Source organism: Xyrauchen texanus, chromosome 12 (assembly GCF_025860055.1).
Source record: "Xyrauchen texanus isolate HMW12.3.18 chromosome 12, RBS_HiC_50CHRs, whole genome shotgun sequence".
Taxonomy (NCBI): domain Eukaryota; kingdom Metazoa; phylum Chordata; class Actinopteri; order Cypriniformes; family Catostomidae; genus Xyrauchen; species Xyrauchen texanus.
The window spans coordinates 23,585,191-23,604,432 of record NC_068287.1 but is presented as its reverse complement, the minus strand read 5'-3'; the positions used below and the strand labels follow the sequence as shown (position 1 = coordinate 23,604,432).

General features: G+C 39.1%; 2 protein-coding genes across 3 annotated transcripts; one reads left to right on the top strand and one right to left on the bottom strand.

Annotated features, from left to right (window-relative positions):
- Window positions 1–9,170: 9,170 nt before the first annotated feature.
- On the top strand, window positions 9,171–11,491 carry rpusd1 (RNA pseudouridine synthase domain containing 1). Of its 2 annotated transcripts, none has more exons than XM_052140117.1 (6): window positions 9,171–9,439; window positions 9,573–9,763; window positions 9,908–10,031; window positions 10,108–10,211; window positions 10,301–10,401; window positions 10,486–11,491. In XM_052140117.1, the coding sequence occupies exons 1-6, from the start codon at window positions 9,410–9,412 to the stop codon at window positions 10,860–10,862; spliced, it is 927 nt and encodes a 308-aa protein (XP_051996077.1). In that variant the 5' UTR covers window positions 9,171–9,409; the 3' UTR covers window positions 10,863–11,491. The 2 variants fall into 2 exon arrangements, with proteins under 2 accessions (XP_051996077.1, XP_051996076.1); XM_052140116.1 differs by having other exon boundaries at window positions 9,570–9,763.
- Window positions 11,492–11,517: 26 nt separating this feature from the next.
- Window positions 11,518–13,522, bottom strand: dctn5 (dynactin 5). Its single transcript, XM_052140119.1, has 6 exons — window positions 13,070–13,522; window positions 12,725–12,793; window positions 12,513–12,631; window positions 12,234–12,345; window positions 12,038–12,140; window positions 11,518–11,819 (listed from the first exon to the last, which is right to left on the bottom strand). The coding sequence occupies exons 1-6, from the start codon at window positions 13,115–13,117 to the stop codon at window positions 11,722–11,724; spliced, it is 549 nt and encodes a 182-aa protein (XP_051996079.1). The 5' UTR covers window positions 13,118–13,522; the 3' UTR covers window positions 11,518–11,721.
- Window positions 13,523–19,242: the final 5,720 nt, after the last annotated feature.

The following is a 19,242-nucleotide window of genomic DNA, read 5'->3' as shown; positions in this document are numbered from 1 at the left end:
ACAGGATTTTCGTGAGATTCATGAATTACATCTGTTTAAATGAGATATCAGCATATTTGCAGATGGTATAATAGAAGTTTTATTGATATTTGCCTTTTATCATTAGAAAAGAAAGTTAAAAGTTACAAGGAACTGCTAAGGAAAGGCTGATAGAATAGGTAAATAAATGTAATGCGTTCCACAGGATGCTGGATCTGCTCAAGTTTTAATCCAAATGTTTTTATTGGTTTTCAGTGACAGTACAAAATAAGACATCATAAACAGTGGACAGTAAAATATTGTCCATTATTAATCCCTTACATGATCTCTCCCCCTCAATCCAATAGCTAAAAAAAAAAAAAAAAAAATATATATATATATATAAATAATAATAATTATAATAATAATTACATTCTCCCTACAAAGATCCTTCTGATAAGCGAAAATTATGTACCAGTGCCAGTTACAGGTGCACAGGGTAAACCCTTAATGTAATTTAAAAAGGGATCCCAAGTCTTGTAAAAGGACTTAAGTGAACCAGAGAGTGAGTATCTTAACTTTTCAAGTCCAATACAGTAGAAAATGTCCTGTATCCACCTGTCATGTGTTGGAGGAGAAGCATGCCTCCACTTAGAAGGATGGCCCGTCTGGCCAGGACTGTAGTAAAAGCGATGACTTTACGATCTCGGGCAAACAAATCAGGCATAGGGGAGACCCCAAATAAGGCTATAATTGGATCAGGGTCAATATTAGTATTGAGAGCTTTTTTAAGCGTCTGAAATACATTAGACCAAAAGGTTACCAGCTGCGGGCAAGTCCAAAACATGTGTAGATGGTTGGCAGGTGGTTGTTTACAACGATTACAGGCAGCACTCTTGTCTGGAAACATTTTTGCCAATTTGGCGTTGGTTAAGTGCGCTCGGAATAGTATTTTACATTGAATTAAGCCATGCCTGGCACATATGGAAGAGGTATGTACCTGGTTCAAGATGTTATGCCATAGATCCTCTGTAATAGTAACACCAAGGTCTTGCTCCCAGGTATCTTTGAGAGTGTCATTAAGGTCTGAATTAATAGAATTTATTAAATTATAAATGCCTGTGGCTGGCCTTTAAAGCAAGAAAGTGATCAATTTTTGTTTCAGGGGGACGATTGGGAAAGTAGGGGAACTGCTTCTGTATGAAGTGTCTGATTTGAAAGAACCAAAATAGGTGATGACTGGGTAGGTTATACTTTTTAGATAAAGAGGAGAAAGAGACAAATACACCCTCCTCATAGAGGTCACCAATCTTGAGAAGGCCATTAGATGACCAGAGGCGAAATGCAGGGTCTGAACTAGATGGGGGAAAAGAATAATTATTGAGGATGGGCATATAAGTGGAGCCTCTATGTAAACCGTAATGTTTCCTAAATTGGACCCAAATTTTAAGGGAGCTAGTGACTACTGGATTATCTGAAACTCTGTTTACAACTAAGGGAAGCTGAGAACAGACGACCGAATAGAGAGAGCTTTTCATTGATGACATTTCCGTATGCACCCAGGGAGGACTGTCAGAGTGGATATCTTTGTTCCAAAAAAGAAGCTTGTTGATGTTACAGGCCCAATAATACTGTTGAAAGTTGGGAAGTGCAAGGCCTCCTTTAGCTTTAGGAAGTTGTAGAATTGATTTCTTAAGGTGAGCGGGTTTATTCCCCCATAGAAATGAACGCAAAAGACTGTCGAAGCCAGTAAAGAAAGATTTACTAATACAAATTGGTAAGTGTTGAAAGAGGTACATAAATTTGGGCAGAATAACCATTTTGACCAAGTTTATGCGACCTACAAGGGATAAAGGGAGAGAAGCCCACCTAGACATATCTAGTTTAGACTTGTCCAAAAGCGGCTGAAAATTTTTTGCAAATAGATTATTATATGTATTTGAAAAGAAGACCCCCAAGTATTTGAAACCGTCAGACGCAATCTTGAAGGGTACGAGTGACATTGGAAGTTTTTTAGCTTCAGAGTTAACAAAAAAAACTTCACTTTTTTGTAAATTTATCTTGTAGCCAGATAATTGACTAAATTTGTCTAGGATATCTAAAACTGGGGGAAGAGAGGAAGCAGGGTTTGAGACATACAATAAAAGGTCGTCAGCATAAAGAGAGAGCTTGTGAACTAAACCCTGGCGAGAAATTCCCTCAAAGCCATTGTGGCTGTGGAGCCAGATTGCTAAAGGTTCTATGGCTAGATTAAAAATCAAGGGAGAAAGGGGGCATCCCTGTCGTGTCCCACGCTGAAGCGAGAAATAGGGTGATCGTATGCCATTAGTATGTACTGATGCCATAGAAGAGGAGTAAAGAAGTCGGATCCAGGAGATAAAATTAGAATCGAACCCAAACTTTCCAAAAATAAAAAACAGGTAACCCAATTCCACCCTATCGAAGGCCTTCTCAGCATCCAGAGACACAATAATTTCAGGTAAATCTGATGGGCGGGAAAAGAGAATTTTGAGAAGCCTTCTAGTGTTAAAGAAAGAGTGTCTTCCTGGTGTGAAGCCTGTCTGGTCATGAAAAATTAAATATGATAATACCCGTTCAAGGCGAAAACATAAAACTTTAGCAAGAATTTTAAAATCTACGTTCAGAAGTGATATTGGTCTATAACTACCACAAGAGGTGGGATCTTTATCCTTTTAAGGAGCAAAGAAATAGAGGCCTCGGATAAAGTAGGAGGGAGGCAGCCCACTTTAAAGGAGTCATTGAAAAGCTTTGCTAACGTAGGAACTAAAAGGGGAGCAAAAGCTTTATAAAACTCAACAGTAAAGCCATCAGGGCCAGGAGATTTTCCCGGTTTCATAGAATTAATTGCTACCTGTATCTCTGATTCTGTGATTGGGTCACCTAGATTCTTAGCAGAGTTTTCATCAATTGTGGGGTATTCAAGCGAGTTGAGAAGATCTAAGTTTGTATTATTATTGGGAGGGCTTTCTGAAGTGTACAGTCTAGCATAATAGTCTGAGAAAACCAGGTTAATTTCAGCCGGTTCCATTACCAATTCACCTGTTGGGGATCTGATACCAGAAATCCACCTTGAAGTGCTAGCCGATCGAGCCTGGTAGGCCAAGAGTTTACCAGCCTTGTCTCCATGCTCAAAAAAAGCTGTCTACATTGCCTAAGCTGTCTCTCTGTTAGATCTGTCAACTGAAGGTTGAATTCTGAATGTAATTGAACTCTTTTAGCATAGAGGGCAGGCGAAGCTGAAGAGGCATAGGAGACATCTAACTTAGACAGTTCGTCGGCTATTGTAGCTAGTCTAAGTTTTTTGGCTTTCCCCACATGTGAGGAATATGAAATTACCTGGCCGCGAATGAATGCTTTGAAAGCCTCCCACAAGGTGTGACTGCTAATGCCTGGAGTCTGATTGAGTTCGAAGTAAAAATGTATCCGCGAGGAAAGGAAATCTTTGAATGCGCTATCTGATAGTCTAGAAGAGTTGAATCTCCAAGGTGGGGGCGACGGTCTGTTAGGTGGCAAAGTTATGTCAATAGATACTGGGGCATGATCAGAGACCACTAATGTGTGATAAGTGCACGTTGTAATAGAGTGTAACAATTTATTGTCTACCAAAAAGAAATCAATTCTAGAAAATGTATGATGAACATGAGAAAAGAATGAATAAGCCTTGCTTTGAGGGTTTTTAAATCTCCAAGGATCCGAGAGTCCCAGTTGTGAGGCGTTGTTTAGCACCACATTGGCTGATTTTGTTAGAGTAGACTGTTTAGAGGAAGACATGTCCATACATCTTGAACCAAGTTAAAATCCCCTCCGATAATTATATGATGTTCATCTACTTTGGGTAAGCTTGAAAAAAACTTAACGAAAAACTCATCATTGTCCCAGTTGGGGGGCGTATATGGAAGCTAAAATTACTGGTATGCTACGGAGCTTGCCCGAAACTATAACAAAACGGCCATTTGGATCTATAATAGTCTCAGTGTGTTCAAACATAACTCTTTTATGAATAATGATAGCAGCCCCGCGGGCTCTCTGAGAGAATTTAGAGTGAAACAGGTGACCCATCCATGATCTCTTGATACGGAGTATATCTGCCGTTCGCAGGTGCGTTTCTTGTAGAAACATAATATCTGCCTTAAGATCCCGTAAATGCGCTAAAATCTTACTAGCTTTGATGGCACTGTTCATCCCCTTGGTGTTCCAGGATACTAGGCGCAGACCATCCCCTAACATGTTAGTATTAACCATTCTGAGAGGTTAACGAAACAGGACGGCACTGAACTGGTAGAAAGCATCCTGAATCCAGACATAGGAGAGAAAATGAAAAAGAAAAAAAAAAGAAAAGAAAAAATAAATACAGAAAAAAATAAATAAATAAATAAAAGTAAAAGTAAAAGTAAAGGGAGACCAAATTCCCCAACACCCCCCATCCCACAACTAACCACCTCCCACCCACCTTCAACATCTGACTTGCCTGAGCACTTCGTCTCGACTTCCGCTACCACTTCTATCCTTCTGGATCTCATTCCGCAGTTCCAATAGTAAGCCCTATAAAACTTGAACAGATTCAAAACAAACTTTTTATAGCATAAAAGTACAAAAGGGAAGAGCCCCAACACACCAAAATAAATAAATAAAAATAAATTGAATAAACTAATTCTATATAAGAAAATAATAATAATAGTTTTTAAGGTGCAATTGCCAGCTACGAAGCAACCAAGTTATTTTGCAATACGATAGTATGAAAAAAAAAAAGAGAAAAAAAAAAACTGAAGATAAATAAATAGGCTAGACTCAGCATACACGTGGACATATAAAAGTTGGCCTTCAACTAATTCCAGAGAGTAAAAGAGCCGAATGTAAAATGATATAGTTTACCCTGAAAATAGAACAACAAAACTATCAAAACTGTGAAAAATAATAACAATGCATCTGTATATTCAGGCTTGCATGCATAAATACGGCAAGTCATCGGAGTAATCAATGCAATATGCATGTCTTCAGCCAAAACGTCAAACAGACAGTTACCAGTAGTTGGACCTATTGGGCGGTTAGAAGAACTAGTATGCTTTCCGACTCTCTGGTGTGACCGAGAGAAGGAAAAAAATCAAATAAAATACAATACAAAGGGGAAACAATTGAAATAGTTCCTGCAACTTGCATCGATTTAACCGCTAGAAAACTGCCAACAGCAATATTAACCCTGGCCACCGGCTGGTTGATTGTCGGACAAGTTATGCCACATGATCCAAGGAGCGAGCAGCTGCAACAAAGTTCTCGGCCTCCGTCACCGAAGATAACATCTTCTTACCTCCGTCTTTGGTCCAGATAGAGAGCCGTGCAGGGAAAAACAAAGTTGGTTTATATCCAGGGTTATATAGTTCTGCCATTACGGACCAGTATTTAGCGCGTTCAGTGACCACTTCAGGTGCGTAATCCTCGTAGATGGCGACTGGGTTGCCTTGGTAAACCAGTTTGCCTCTTTTGGCTCGAGCCTCACGGATCAACTCTTTTTGACAGTAGCGGTGGAGCCGGATGATGACTGGCCTTGGTTTCTTCCCGGTCGATGGTTTACTAACGAGAACTCTGTGTGCCCGGACAATCTCCGGTGGAGAAGGTAAAATGTCTTGTCCCAGAATGTCGGAGAGTACTTGTGTGAAAAAAACTGAAGGACGCGGCCCTTCGAGCGATTCCGGTAAGCCCACGATCCGAATATTGTTTCGGCGGCTGCGTGACTCGAGGTCCACAACTTTATCTTGTAACTTCACGTTACACTCAGCCATTGTGGCACAGGTCGTTTCCAACGCCCGCACCCGTTCGTCTAGATCGTTGGCAATCGATTCGAGCGAGGCAATTTTATGATTGTGATCCGACAGCGTGGTCTGAATGCGATCAATCTTCTCCTCGAGTGTCGAGATGGCTGTTTTGAATTCGCCCGATAAAGCCTGGCGATGTTGTTCCAGAAGCCTGGCCATCGCCGCCATGTTAAGCTCGCTAGCAGCGTCATCTGCAGAGTCCCTTTTCATTTCTTTTTTGCTCTGCTTAGCCGATTTAGAAGTCATGTTTTATAGCGTGCGTGATAGATTTGTTTGTTTTGAAACGAAATAAACGATCAAATGGGCTTAGAATGTTGGGTTAAACTGAAAGGTACGGGAGCAAGAGACAACACGTCTACTCCATTAGCCCTTTAACCGGAAGTCCGATCTGCTCAAGTTTTGTTAGGTTTGTTTATTACATCTGTCTAAACTAGATATGTGCATAATTGCAGATGGTATATGATATTAGTTCCATTACAACTCAGTACACATGACATTGTGTTTATTAATGCATATGGGGAATGCCTTCTTACACAACCTAGTTGAAACCTCTCTACAATAATACCAATATTCTAATATTGGCTATAGTGTTTGAGCCCCGCCTATTTTGGAACAAAACTGTCCACTATAAAACAGGTGCAGAAACACCATTTTCTCAGAATTTCTTCCTTCAAGACAGCGATCATCTCTTGTCTAATGGAGACAGACAGTCCTCACTGCGAGGGCATGAGTCTCAAGACACTTTGCCCACGAATCGCTCTTGTTCTGAGGGACGATTCAGCCTCAAGTGCCCTCCCACCTGCCTCTTCTGTGATATAGGAGAGTTCATACGAGGAGGCATGGTGGGGCCGCGAGGTCAAGCAGGATGAATTTGAGGTGGTCCTCGTGCCGGCACACGCACCCCAAGCCCCTCAATCTCCACGAAGCACATGTTTTCCTATACGCTATGTACGAGATGAGCTCCGGCCCTCTGAAAGATCATGCCTCGTCTCGTTCAGCGAAACTGAAGCGGGGGACGATCACTGCATCAGTGGTCAGTGGATGATGCTGCTACTCCTCCCCCCAGCGAGGGAAAGGAGTGTGCATGCGCCACTGATAGGGAGATGCTCCATATCCTTACAAAGACAGTCAAAGAGCTTAACTTTGAGTGGTCTCCCCCAGAGAAACCTGAACAGTCTCACCTCAATTAATGATTCCTGCAGTCCAGATGCTGTCAAGGGGCCGCATTCGGAAAATCTGCCCCATTCTTCCCCGAAGTTCATAACAAAGTCCTGACGCATGCCCTTCTTCGCACGCTCGTGCAGTGATGCTATCCTCTCTATTGTGGATCACGGGGAAGAAAACGATTATGCCCAACTATCCCCTGTAGAGGAGGCGTCAGTGGCACACCTCTGCCCAGCGTGTAACATGGCGTGGAAATTACACGCCATACATCCTTCCAAGCTGTGTCGAAAAATGCCAAAGGGCTGGAAATCTTACTCCGCAGCAGCACAAGCTGGATCAGCACTTCACACAATGGTGGTGCTCCAGGTATTTTAAGCCAAGCTCCTCAAGCAAATGGATGAGCAATGCTTCGATCCAGAGACATTCAAAGAGCTCCACACCACTACAGACGCTCTGCGTGCCACGAAAGTCACTGCGCAGGCCATTGGAAAGTCCATGGGCAACCTGGCAGTTTTGGATCGACATAAATGGCTGACCCTCAAAGAAATGAGTGATAGGGGAAAAGCCATTCCGTCGGATTCCAGTGTCTCCAACCGGCCTCTTTGGTGGCTCTGTGAATAAGTTTGCTGAGCAGCAGTCACAGGCTATGAGACACTTTATGCCTAAATGGAGTACATCACAGCCGGTTCGCCCTCGCTCTATTTCGAGCCAGGCCCGACTAATAGCCCCATACCTGCTGCCTCAGCACTGGCACTTGCTGATGCCAAGACACCGGTGAGGCCACGCAAGCAATGGCCCAAAGGGAAGCAGCCGTATCAGCGATAGCCTTGCACTGGCAGAACCCCCTCACACTGCAAATGTTCTCCTGACGAGCACAGCCCTTTGAAGCGGAAAGCAGAGCCCGTGGTTCCCTCCATGTCTGCTCCAAAGAAGGCTCAATTGGAGACACAAAAACCTGTTCCCCATCGCCCAACCGCTGTTTATCAGGAAAGGAATATTGTTGTTCACAATATTGTTCAAAATTTTGTTTCTGTGTCTTGCACTCAAATAAATGCAATAATTTTTTTTTACGAATGCAAAAAAGAATACAGCACTCTTTGCAAATGCACAAGATGCTCACACATTCTCAATAAAGAGCCCTTTTCCTCTTCAAAGCACAAACATTATGCGCAACCACTTCCCTATGGTGAGCGACACATCATATCATATGGTGAGCAAACCAAATTGCCCTCTGTCCCAATACGCGCACGCGTGGTGAGCCCTAACGGGTATTTCAGAATGGCTGCAAAAAATATCAAACACGGTTATATGATCCAATTTGCATGCTGGCCACCCTGTTTCAAATGCGTTCTGTCTTCCACGTTTTCGTCCAAAGACGCGGCAGTGTTACGAGCTAAAATACACAGTCTCCTCTTGAAAAGTGCGATAGAGGTTGTGCCAAATTGTCAAGCCCATAAAGGGTTTTACAGGCATTATTTTCTTGACCCAAAGAAAGATGGTGGGCTTTGGCCGATTCTGGATCTGAGACATTTGAATCCTGCACTCACAAAGCGGACATTCAAAATGAGTTCTCAAACGCGTCATAACAGGTCTGTGAAAATGGTCCATATAATTTTTTCACACTCCGGGTTTTGGAATGCGGAAATAAACGTCTGCGGGGCAATCTTCGACAGCGGTGAATGGGAGATCACAGCAAATATTATTTTCATTTACCCAATTGCTCCAAGAGCAAAAGAAAAAAAATCCACCATGACATTTGAATGACTTTCCAGAAGAAGAAAAAAATAGAGAGCGGTGGATTAAGACTGTAAAATGGGAGAAGATGCCAAATGTACTGTCACTCTCTCAGTAGCTGTAATAGAAAGCCCCTGATTCCAAGGGTAATATAACACTGATTCCAGGGTAATATGACACAAATCATAATGTTATAAACTTACACTCAATATTTAAAAAATAAATTTATGCTAAATAAGGCGGAAACGCGTCATCACAGTCTGTGAAAAAGGTCTACTGGGTAGTTTATTGGTAGTCTATTAAAGTGATTTTATTTATCTCCAATGATATCTTTAAAAGGCAAAAGAAAAATGTTAAATTATTATTTTTGAAAAAACATTTTTTAAATATTTGCAGGATCTAATATTTTTTTTAATACAGAATGTGATAAACATTACTTAATTTGAATAAAGAGGCTTTTATTTTGAAAACTGACGCCCGGATATGCTTTGTGGATCTCAGTGACTGTATATCTGTGTATATCAAAGTGAATTTAATCTTCTCTAAAATCTAGAAAAGGCAAGTAGTCAAATCAATGAATTTTGCGGAGCTGTTAAAGAATATATATTCGCTCACATACGTGTCTACCAGAGACGAAATAAACAGAAAACTGGACGTAAATAACCCACCAACAGCATCATGTATCCTGCTGTAGAACAAAATCTGGGTCAATAACAATATACATGCAGTGCTTACAAGACCTTATTAATAAGGTATCACAGTGATTTTAATCAGTCATTTTATAAGATCTGTGAGACTACAGTTACTCCACACCAACATCTCAAATAACATTACAAATATTTGTCATAACTTGATGTAGCATGCCATAATGTTGCTTTCCAGAAGAAGGTAAATATGGAGGCTGCCAGCCTGGAGAACTTGTGTGTCCTCTACCACAGTGCAAACTATATTGTTGTTAATAAACACTGGGACATCCGTATTGATAGCAAGATGTGGTATGAGAAGCAGACTGTTCAGAGCCAACTGAAGTATCACTTCCCAGAGCTTGCAGATCCTGGCACCTACTACGGCTTCAGGTCTTCCTCTCAAGTTGTAGTTGTTCTACAGTGCATCGCATTGCCAGTAACTTTTAAGTATCAGATGAGCAAATAATATTATAAGACCAAATTTGTGTCTGACAATTTGTTCATGTATTTTCTTTTATTCTTGTGTTTTCTTAGGTTTTGCCATCAATTAGATTTCTCTACAAGTGGAGCTTTATGTGTTGCACTTAACAAGGCAGCAGCAGGGCATGCATATCGCTGCTTTAAAGATCGGCTTGTTATCAAAGCTTATCTTGCACTGGTACTGTGACATTCAATTAATATATACAAGGTTTCCCCTTACAACACATACAGACTTTGTTATATTTCTTGTGCAGGTCCGTGGCATTGTGGCTGAGGAGAAAGTGACCGTGGACTATGCTATTGGCAAGAACACAACAGAGGGCAAGACCCATATGATGTGCATTGAAGGAAAAGATGGAAAGAATCCCCTTTATTAAATATCTCAATTAAGTCACTAAACAACAATAGAAATTAACATATTTCCTATTTCCTCTCCTGCACTGTAGGGTGTGAAAATCCCAAGCCCTGCCAAACAGAGCTCACAGTATTAGAGTATGGAACATATGAAGGAGACCCAGTCACTAAAGTGCTTTTGCAACCTCTGACAGGTATCAAATTGAGAATTCAACACAAAATAAGACAGTACAGATAAAATACTTAAATTGATGTTTTCCACTTGAAATACTTTACAGGACGGACCCACCAGCTAAGAGTACACTGTAGTGTCATTGGTCATCCCATAGTGGGAGACTTCACGTATAGTCTACGCACAGACAACTCTCCTTATCGCATGATGCTGCATGCTTACTTTCTGCATATTCCACTGGAAAATGAACCAATACAGGTCATAGCCACAGATCCCTTTCTGCCCAGCATAGACTCAAATTGGGCACCAGAAAGATGTGTGAACTCTCTGGAGGATTTACTAAAGAATATTTTAACAAAGCCACAGATTGAGAAACAGAGCCAAGAAGAACCAGAGACAGTGCACAGGAGCAGCAGCCCAGTGGAGAGTGAGGAACAGAAGGTGCAGTGTCAACAGTGGCTTTGTGAATGGAATGTTGACTGAGGAATCCTTGTGCTTAGCGGCTCAAGAAACTTGCCATTTTCTTTTACCAGTTTTGAGTTCTGAAACATACAGTATGTTTTTAAAGTGCAATGACCTCTTATATGTGAAAAGATCTAGGAAAATGTGATTCTTCATGTCATGACCCCTTTAAGATGGGCCTGTTGAGTATATGAAGTGTCCTATGTGTACAAAAGGTATTGTTCATTGTATGAATCATGTAACGGTATGGTTTAAACTTTTGCGTTTTAATACATATTTTTTATGATTTTAAAGTGATCCAAACTCCTTACAATTCCTACCTCAAACAAGAATCAGACAACTGGATTAATGGATAATGAAATATAAATATAACTAAATGAGTCTTGAGTATGTTATTGCATGTCATCCTGTTCCTTACACTGTTGTGTAATATTTGGAAGTCTACTAAAGTAGGCCTCAAAACATAGAGAAAACATTGAAATAACTTGAAATGATCCAGTATACATTTTCTTTATAAAAAAGCATTTATTAACAACTGTAATACAATCTGTTTTAGCACAAAGATACCATTAATTGTTGCAGAAGTGTTACAGCTAAATAGTTAATTTGTAATAAATAAAGGTCCTTCAGTCTATCAGCTGATCATTGAGTCTTGTGATCCCCCCCACCCCCCCAGCATTGCAAATAAGACTGCTGTGTTGCAATGGCATAAAATAAGATGCATTAATATAAACACACCTTTTTGAAATACAGGAGAGATGTGTGTGTAACTGATTCACATATTTTATACTTTTCTATATTAGCATGGACATGATCAAAGCTAGGTATTTTTTTACTGCAAGTATGTAACAGCAGCAACAGTTTATTAGTGTTTTTGGTCCTAGATCTGGCTGAGAGGGAGGAATTTCTGGTAGTAACTTTTGGTAACATCAATCATCAGTTCCTGTGTACATTCAGGGAGCTCTCCTGAAAACAAACCTGAAATTTGGAAAGTTAAGCTTAAATATTTGCATTTACCAAGTGAAATGAACTAAACTTCACTGTCTAATGCAAATAATCCACTTCAAATACACATCACCGCTAACAAATTATGCTAATATGAAAAACAATTTATAATCATGTTGGATAAAGTCCAAATGCAGAATGCCATCTTTGTTATGAAGAAATATATTTCAAGTGTATGTGAAGGTGCCCACCTGGACAGCCAGAGAATACTGTGAATGGAGGAACCACTGTCTCTGGAGGAAGGACAGTATTATCCAATATCTTACAGCAGTCCTTTAAGACGCAGCGTCGACCCTGAAATATATGCGTCCCAGTTAAGCACCGCCAGCTCAAAATATCAGTCACAAACACAGAACAAATGGCAGCATGCAGATGAGGGTTACTAACAATCACACAGTTCTTGCCAATGTGGACGTATGATCCTATCTGTGCAGCATTGACAACACAGTCCTCCTCTATGAAAACATGGTCCCCAATATGTAGGGGGAAGAAAGCCACACTGATGTACACAAATCAAAGAAAAACTTATTAAAGACAGAATTATAATTTCTGCATAAGCAAGTTGAATATGATGTCAGAATCAAGTGCATTTCAATCATACAGCTCCATGTTTATCAATCAACTAAACACTGAGATGCTCTACATTAAAACAAGAGCAATACTTACCCTTTGCTGAATTTCTTAAAGGGTGGTCGGATTACACTACGACTTTTAATGACACAATGTCGCCCAACTCTGACATTAGCAAGATCTCCTCTGATAATACAGTCATTCATCACAATAGTCTGAAACAGACATTATACAACAAAATCGACACATTTGCATTGAGAACTGAGGAAATACCACAGCAAAATGTATACGACATAGAGATGGCTTACTTTTCCATTGAGTACAATGTTTTGACTGCCGCAAAGAACGGACTGTCTGCTCACTTTATTGCCCGACGCCTGCAAATATAAAAAGGAGTGTGAACGTTACCGTTACATGACGGTCCAGCTGTGGATCAGCTCCAGGCTGATGTGAGTAACTAAAGTGACTAAATGAGCCATTGATACCGACACTTATTGACCGGTAAGTCATGATATGTCACTGGCAATAGCGTGCTGCTTCCATCATCTTTGTTTAACAAATGAAAACATTCACACACTCAGTTTGCAGAGACAACTAATATCGTAGTTTTGATTTATACTCATAGCCTCATGCTCCCGTTCTATTTCACATACCGTCTCGATGTATTCTGCCTTATTGTATAATATTTCACACAGCTCCATATTTGAAAATGTTTTATTGTTTTGCTCGTGAAGCTCTTGAGATCAGCAGCTGTCAACCGCTCCCTCGCTTTTTCCGCTTCCGGTTAGTACCAAGACAACATGTAGATGAGAAATCAATATACAAATGCTACCTTAGTTTTTATGTATTACTTTTATTGATACCTTTAGAATAGTATTTGTGTTTAATTTTAAAATTTTAATAAAAAATGGTTTCATAATTGAAGGATATTTTTTGCGCCGACCACAGAGCTCTTCTACCATTAAATCAGTCCAATAGACAGTATGGGCGGTACACTGGGAGATCGGAGGCCGGTTTTTTTCTTCATGGATGTCTATTGAGGAGAAGCTTGATTGTGCTGAATAAACAGTTTTTTTGTTAGTGTGCTGGACATCATGATCTGGATTGTGTCTATGGAAAGTCCTCATAATGATAGGTAGACCAACGTGTGTGTGTGTGTTTGAACCGTAAAAAGGTGGTGCTGGTTTGGAATTGACTTCCGCTGTACAGAGGTGGTATTATTTTAAGATATTCTTGTTTTTTCTTGATTTTTATAAAGCTTTTGATTCTGTTGAGTTTACTTTTATTCTTAAATCTTTGAATATTTTTGGTTTTGGCCCCAACTTTATCAATGTAATTCAAACTCTGTACAATAACGCAAATGCTTCAATTAAATTACAGCATGGTACTACTCACAGATTTGATATAGAAAGAGGCATCCGTCAAGGCTGCCCAATATCACCATATCTATTTCTGCTTCCTATGCAATTATTAGCCATCCACATTCAAAATAGTAATTTGAAAGGTATCTCTGTTATAAACCAATCAATATTAATAAGCCAATTGGCTGATGACACCACTCTGTTCTTGAAGGATAAGGATCAAGTTTCTGTAGCCTTAAATATAATTGATCTCTTCTCATCTGCTTCTGGCTTATTTCTTAATGTTCACAAATGTGAACTCTTAGCTATTAAACATTCCACTGATGTTAAAGTCTGTGACATTCCAGTCAAATCCGAAGTTAAATACTTGGGTATAATCATATGTAAAGATCAGGAAAAAAGATCAAAACTTAACTTTGAACCTCTTATTCTCTCTATTCAATGCAAATTTAATTCTTGGTTACAGCGTGATTTGTCTGTAACGGGTAGAGTGTTGCTTTCCAAAGCAGATGGGTTATCTCGGGTTATCTATCCTGCAATGGCTCTGGATGTTCCTGTGGAGATTTGTAGAAAGCTGGACAAAATTATATTGAACTTTGTTTGGAAATCTAAAAGCACTTAATTAAAAAGAGTGTTATGATAGCTGATCGGACAATGGGTGGTTTTGACTTGGTGGACTTTTCCACTCTTAATAACTCTTTCAAGATTAAGTGGATAAAATCTTTTTGAACAATCCTACATCTTTTGGAATGTTATCCCAAATCATATTTTCAATTCAGTTGGTGGTTTGCATTTTTTATTGCGCTGCAACTATAGCATTTCTAAATTACCTTTAACTCTTTCTGGTTTTCATAAACAGGCTCTAATTTGCTGGTCCTTAATATATAATTATAATTTTTCTCCACATAGATTTTTTATCTGGAACAACCAAAATATTAAATATAAAAATAAATCTCTTTTTTTTTTAAATTGGTTTGATAAAAATATACTGTTAGTAAGTCAACTTTTAGATGAAAGGGGTGTCTTGCTCTCTTATGAACACTTTATGCAAGAATTCTCTTTTCCAGTCCCCCAAGAGAGTATGCCATTGTTTTTGGTGCAATTCCTGATTGTGTGAAATCTTTAGTCAGACCTGGCCCTAAAGGTCCTTTATGCTCTCCACCTGTATTTGACAGCTCTAATTTATTTGTTGATCAATGTCCTCTCAACAGCTTGTCAAATAAGAAAATTCAGCTCAATTCTTAGCAGAGATCAGATTTCTTTGCCTGCTTGTGTAAGCTTTTGGAATAACAAATTTAATGATATAGTATGGGAAGATTTTTGGTTTCTTCAGCGGAAATTCTTTTAACTAATAAAGTGGTTGAAGTCTCTGTTAAAATTGTTCACAATTGCTACCCAGTTAATTATACATTTGCTAAATTTAATAACAGTATTTCTCCTTTGTGCTCATTCTGTCATCAATTTGATGAGACAATTATTCACTTATTTTGGGAATGTGTGTACTGTAAAATTTTTTGGATTGACTTTTCAAACTTTGTTAAAAGGTATCTATCTTTGAACTTCTATTTAAGCCAAAAAATTGTGTTTTTTGGTGACTCTTTGAAATTAGACCCTTATCATTTTAAATTTGTTCTTAATTTGCTACTTTTTCTTGCCAAATTTTATATTCACAAGTGTAAATTTTCAAAGAAAACTCCTTCCTTTTTATTTTTAAGAAAGATCTTGATTTATATCTAAATTCGTTGAAGAGCTCTAAAAACTCTACTGCATGTAAGACTCTGCAATGGTGTCAATCATTTAAGCTAGCTTGATATTCTTTGTTGTTTTTTGTAATGTAACCCTCTGTACTGTACTCTTTAGTATTGTGTATTATTGTATTGGTTTTTGTATTTGTTATTGTTGCAAAAAATAAAAAATAAATAAATAAATATTTTAAGATATGCATCATCATTATTATTAATCCAAAGCACTCTGCACTCGTGGGCTGATTGATTGGGCTTTGGTCTTGCTATCTAGAACAGCACTTTCAAAATCCTGTGAAATGCTAGTATTCATTACAAATCTAGTAGGCTGTGCACTATAAAAAATAATATGCACAATAAATTTGGTGTGCACTTCAAATATTTTGAGTACAACAGGTCTAATAGTAGGTTATACCCATAATCGGGTATGATTTTCAAACTGTTGTTTCTGTCATTATTTATTTGTATTTCTGTCCATTTACAAAACCTATGCAGTATTTATTCAGAGATGTTAACAGCCTGCTGAATACTCAGCCCCCTCACCTGGATTGAAACAATGTGTTCAAGCAAATGCAGTGTTGTGGAAGACAGTCCTGAAATCCCTCTGTGACTACATCTGTCAGGTTAAAATTACCTTGTAATAGTTATACAATACCAGAGATCACAATGCTATAGCAAAGGTCACATACGCATTAGGTGCATCCAAAAGTGCAAACTTCTGCACTACTCTAAGTCATTTTGTAGTGAATATAGTGCGATGAGTATGTTAACATCGAAAATGCTACAAAAAGAAGTGTAGGGAACTATGAGTACCCAGATGATGCACTGTCAAAACGAAGTGTGGAATGTTGGACATGTCATGCACTCAGCGCTCGTGGCTTGCCATAAGTAGTGTAAGGTCGGAGTTACCTGGTTGCACGGCTGGTCTGACAAAACAATTGTAAATAATGAAGATTGTGGCAATTAGCAACATCAGCACCTTACAAATGTGAGTTGAACGCTTTACCATCATCTCACGCTGTGTGAATATGTACGTTAATTGAGATACATGTGTTGAACTGAGGTTGGCTAACAAAAAACTGAGGTAAAGCTAACACATTGCATGCCTTTGAAACGTCACTTCCGTCAGTTGTTAAACGGTGAATGCTTCCATGTAGTAAAACAATGTTAGCTAAGTGTACCATTTGGGACAAAACTAATCTTTGAAAATATAAACACTACATGGCTTAGTGCATAGTGTATATTGTAAATGCATAGTGTATAGTGCTTCATTTGGGGCACAGCTATTGATTTGTCAATTATTTATGTCTAACCACAAAGAGTAGGCCCCCACATAATGAGCACCCCTAAAACACCTATTTGTGTCATGGCCTGTAGCCCTTTGGGGATTTCTAATAGAAACGCCTAATGGAGTTGATTATTGGCTATTGGCATTTGTGAGGAAATATTATCTGGCCCATTTCACTCCATGTCAAAAGGGCAATCATACTATAGTGAGTAGATTCACGGCATAAGCAGTACGTATCCTTTCCACCATAATGAACAAAAGAAGTGTGTTAGTCTTCATGTAGACCGATCGGTGCTGGATTTGAAGCAGTGCATGTGAGTTATAATTTTTGTCTGACTTGAGACGGTACCATTGTCATGTCACCGTGATGTATTTCTTCGTAATTCGAGAGCAGCCGTCTCAAGCAGCTGGTGCAGTTTTTCCAGAGCAGCTGAATGAGCTCTGAATGAGGACACAGCTTATTTGCGATTGGACAGACTCACAATGTGACAACTGTTACACGTGTTTCATAGGCATTTGCAATTGCACACTTCACATAACTACTCTTACTACTTCTGCTATGTCCGTCTATGGCAATAATAAGAGTAGTATGGAAAAATGCCATTACCATGGTGGTATTTTTTATAACTGTATTCATACATTCTTGACTTCTTCATGCTTCAACACATCATGCTTCACTGTTCTTAGCGGTAGCTGAGTTAAAAATAGATTAGGGATCATTTAGTCTCTGGGAATGGGGTTTTATGTACACAATAAGGTATTCTTGTCATCATTGTATAGTAGTGGGTAAAAGCTGCTGAAATTGTGGACAGAATTTCAGGAGAGCCTTATATAATGCATACAACCTCCATGTCTGTGGGCGACTGACTTTTTTTCATGCCTTCTTATTTCTGTTCTTTAATTGTTATTTCAGTGTCTCTTTTAGTCTAAATCCATATAGAGATCCTGATTCAGAGTGTGTAGGATTTGTATTTATTGAGCTGTTATGTAATGCTTCCTGTTTTGGCAAAATGTTATATAATGCTACCCTCCGAATGCGATCGAATGCATTGATATAATTGCTTGGGTGTTGTGCCAGTTCGTATAGGTGGTTAGCATGAAATGCATTTTACGTGTTCAGAGAAGGCATGTAACGATACACAAATTTCACAATACGATGTTTAGCCTCACAATACCTATGATACGGGCACCTACAAATGTTTTGCTCAAACATATTCAAGAATTCTACATAAATGTCTTTAAATCATAAATGCCACAAAAGTGGCTGACATTACCAACAAAAAGCAGAGCTCGAAGTAACTTAAACACCAGGACTGCATTTATTTTGTTTGATTGTTAAGAAAAACTAATATGAACTCACAATTTTCATGTTTTTCATGAGAAAATAAGTTTGTCTACACACGTCATTTATAATTGTACAGCACTTTCACAATACACATAGTTTCAAAACATCACATATTAAAGCCCAACAGTTTAATGATCAATTTACCTATAATCTAAAAACTTTGTTTAAATGTTAGTAATTAACCAACATTAAAAAACGTTAACAACCTTATTGTAGGGGGCCTATGTAGCTCAGCGAGCAAAGACATAGACTATCAATCCTGGAGTCACGAGTTCGAATCCAAGGGTGTGACTCCAGCCAGGTCTCATAAGCAACCAAATTGGCCCAGTTGCTAGGGAGGGTAGAGTCACATGGGGTAACCTCCTCGTGGTCGCTATAATGTGGTTCACGCTCTCGGTGGGGCGCGTGGTGAGTTGTGTGTGGATGCTGTGGTGGATGGTGTGAAGCTATGTCACCGCGGTAACGTGCTCAACAAGCCACATTATAAGATGCGCAGGTTGACTGTCTCAGACACGGAGGCAACTGAGATTCGTCCTCTGCCACCTGGATTGAGAGTCACCATGAGAACTTTAAAAAAAAAGTGAGCGAGAAATACCCAGATAACCTAAAATTTCCGGTGAGATTCTGAAATGTGCATCAACTGGACAGTGTTCTATCCCATAATGCCTCATAAGCTGAGATTTAAACCCTGGATTTAAGGGTTAAACCTGTAAGTTCTTCCTTGTGCTTAAAGGGATAGTTCACAGGAAAAATGAAAATTCTTTCATAATTTACTCACCCTCATGCCATCCCAGATGTGTATGACTTTCTTTCTTAATCAGAACACATCTGAAGTAAAATATCTTAGCTCAGTAGGTCCTTAAATTGCAAGTGGATTGTGATACAACTTTGAAGCTCCAAAAAGAACAGACAGTTTGCATAAACATCACCTATACAACTCTGTACAATAAACCAATGTATTCTAAAGCATGAACAATCGCTTTTGCTGCAAAAAAATAATTATTTTTGTACTTTATAAACCATCGCTTCCTGTTAAAAGCTCTATGTGCATTCACAAAAGAGGGCGGAGTTCACTTTAGAAGACATTTAA

What these genes read in the sequence shown, in the direction of transcription:
- dctn5 (XM_052140119.1), bottom strand. Translation starts at nt 13,117, where the DNA reads ATGGAGCTGTGTGAAATATTATACAATAAGGCAGAATACATCGAGACG. An exon ending in AGGCAGAATACATCGAGACG is followed by an intron (nt 12,794 to 13,069) that starts GTATGTGAAATA and finishes TTATATTTGCAG; the next exon opens with GCGTCGGGCAATAAAGTGAG. An exon ending in TTTAAGAAATTCAGCAAAGG is followed by an intron (nt 12,346 to 12,512) that starts GTAAGTATTGCT and finishes TGTGTACATCAG; the next exon opens with TGTGGCTTTCTTCCCCCTAC.
- rpusd1 (XM_052140116.1), top strand. Translation starts at nt 9,410, where the DNA reads ATGCAGTGCTTACAAGACCTTATTAATAAG. An exon ending in GGCACCTACTACGGCTTCAG is followed by an intron (nt 9,764 to 9,907) that starts GTCTTCCTCTCA and finishes GTGTTTTCTTAG; the next exon opens with GTTTTGCCATCAATTAGATT. An exon ending in GCTTTTGCAACCTCTGACAG is followed by an intron (nt 10,402 to 10,485) that starts GTATCAAATTGA and finishes AATACTTTACAG; the next exon opens with GACGGACCCACCAGCTAAGA.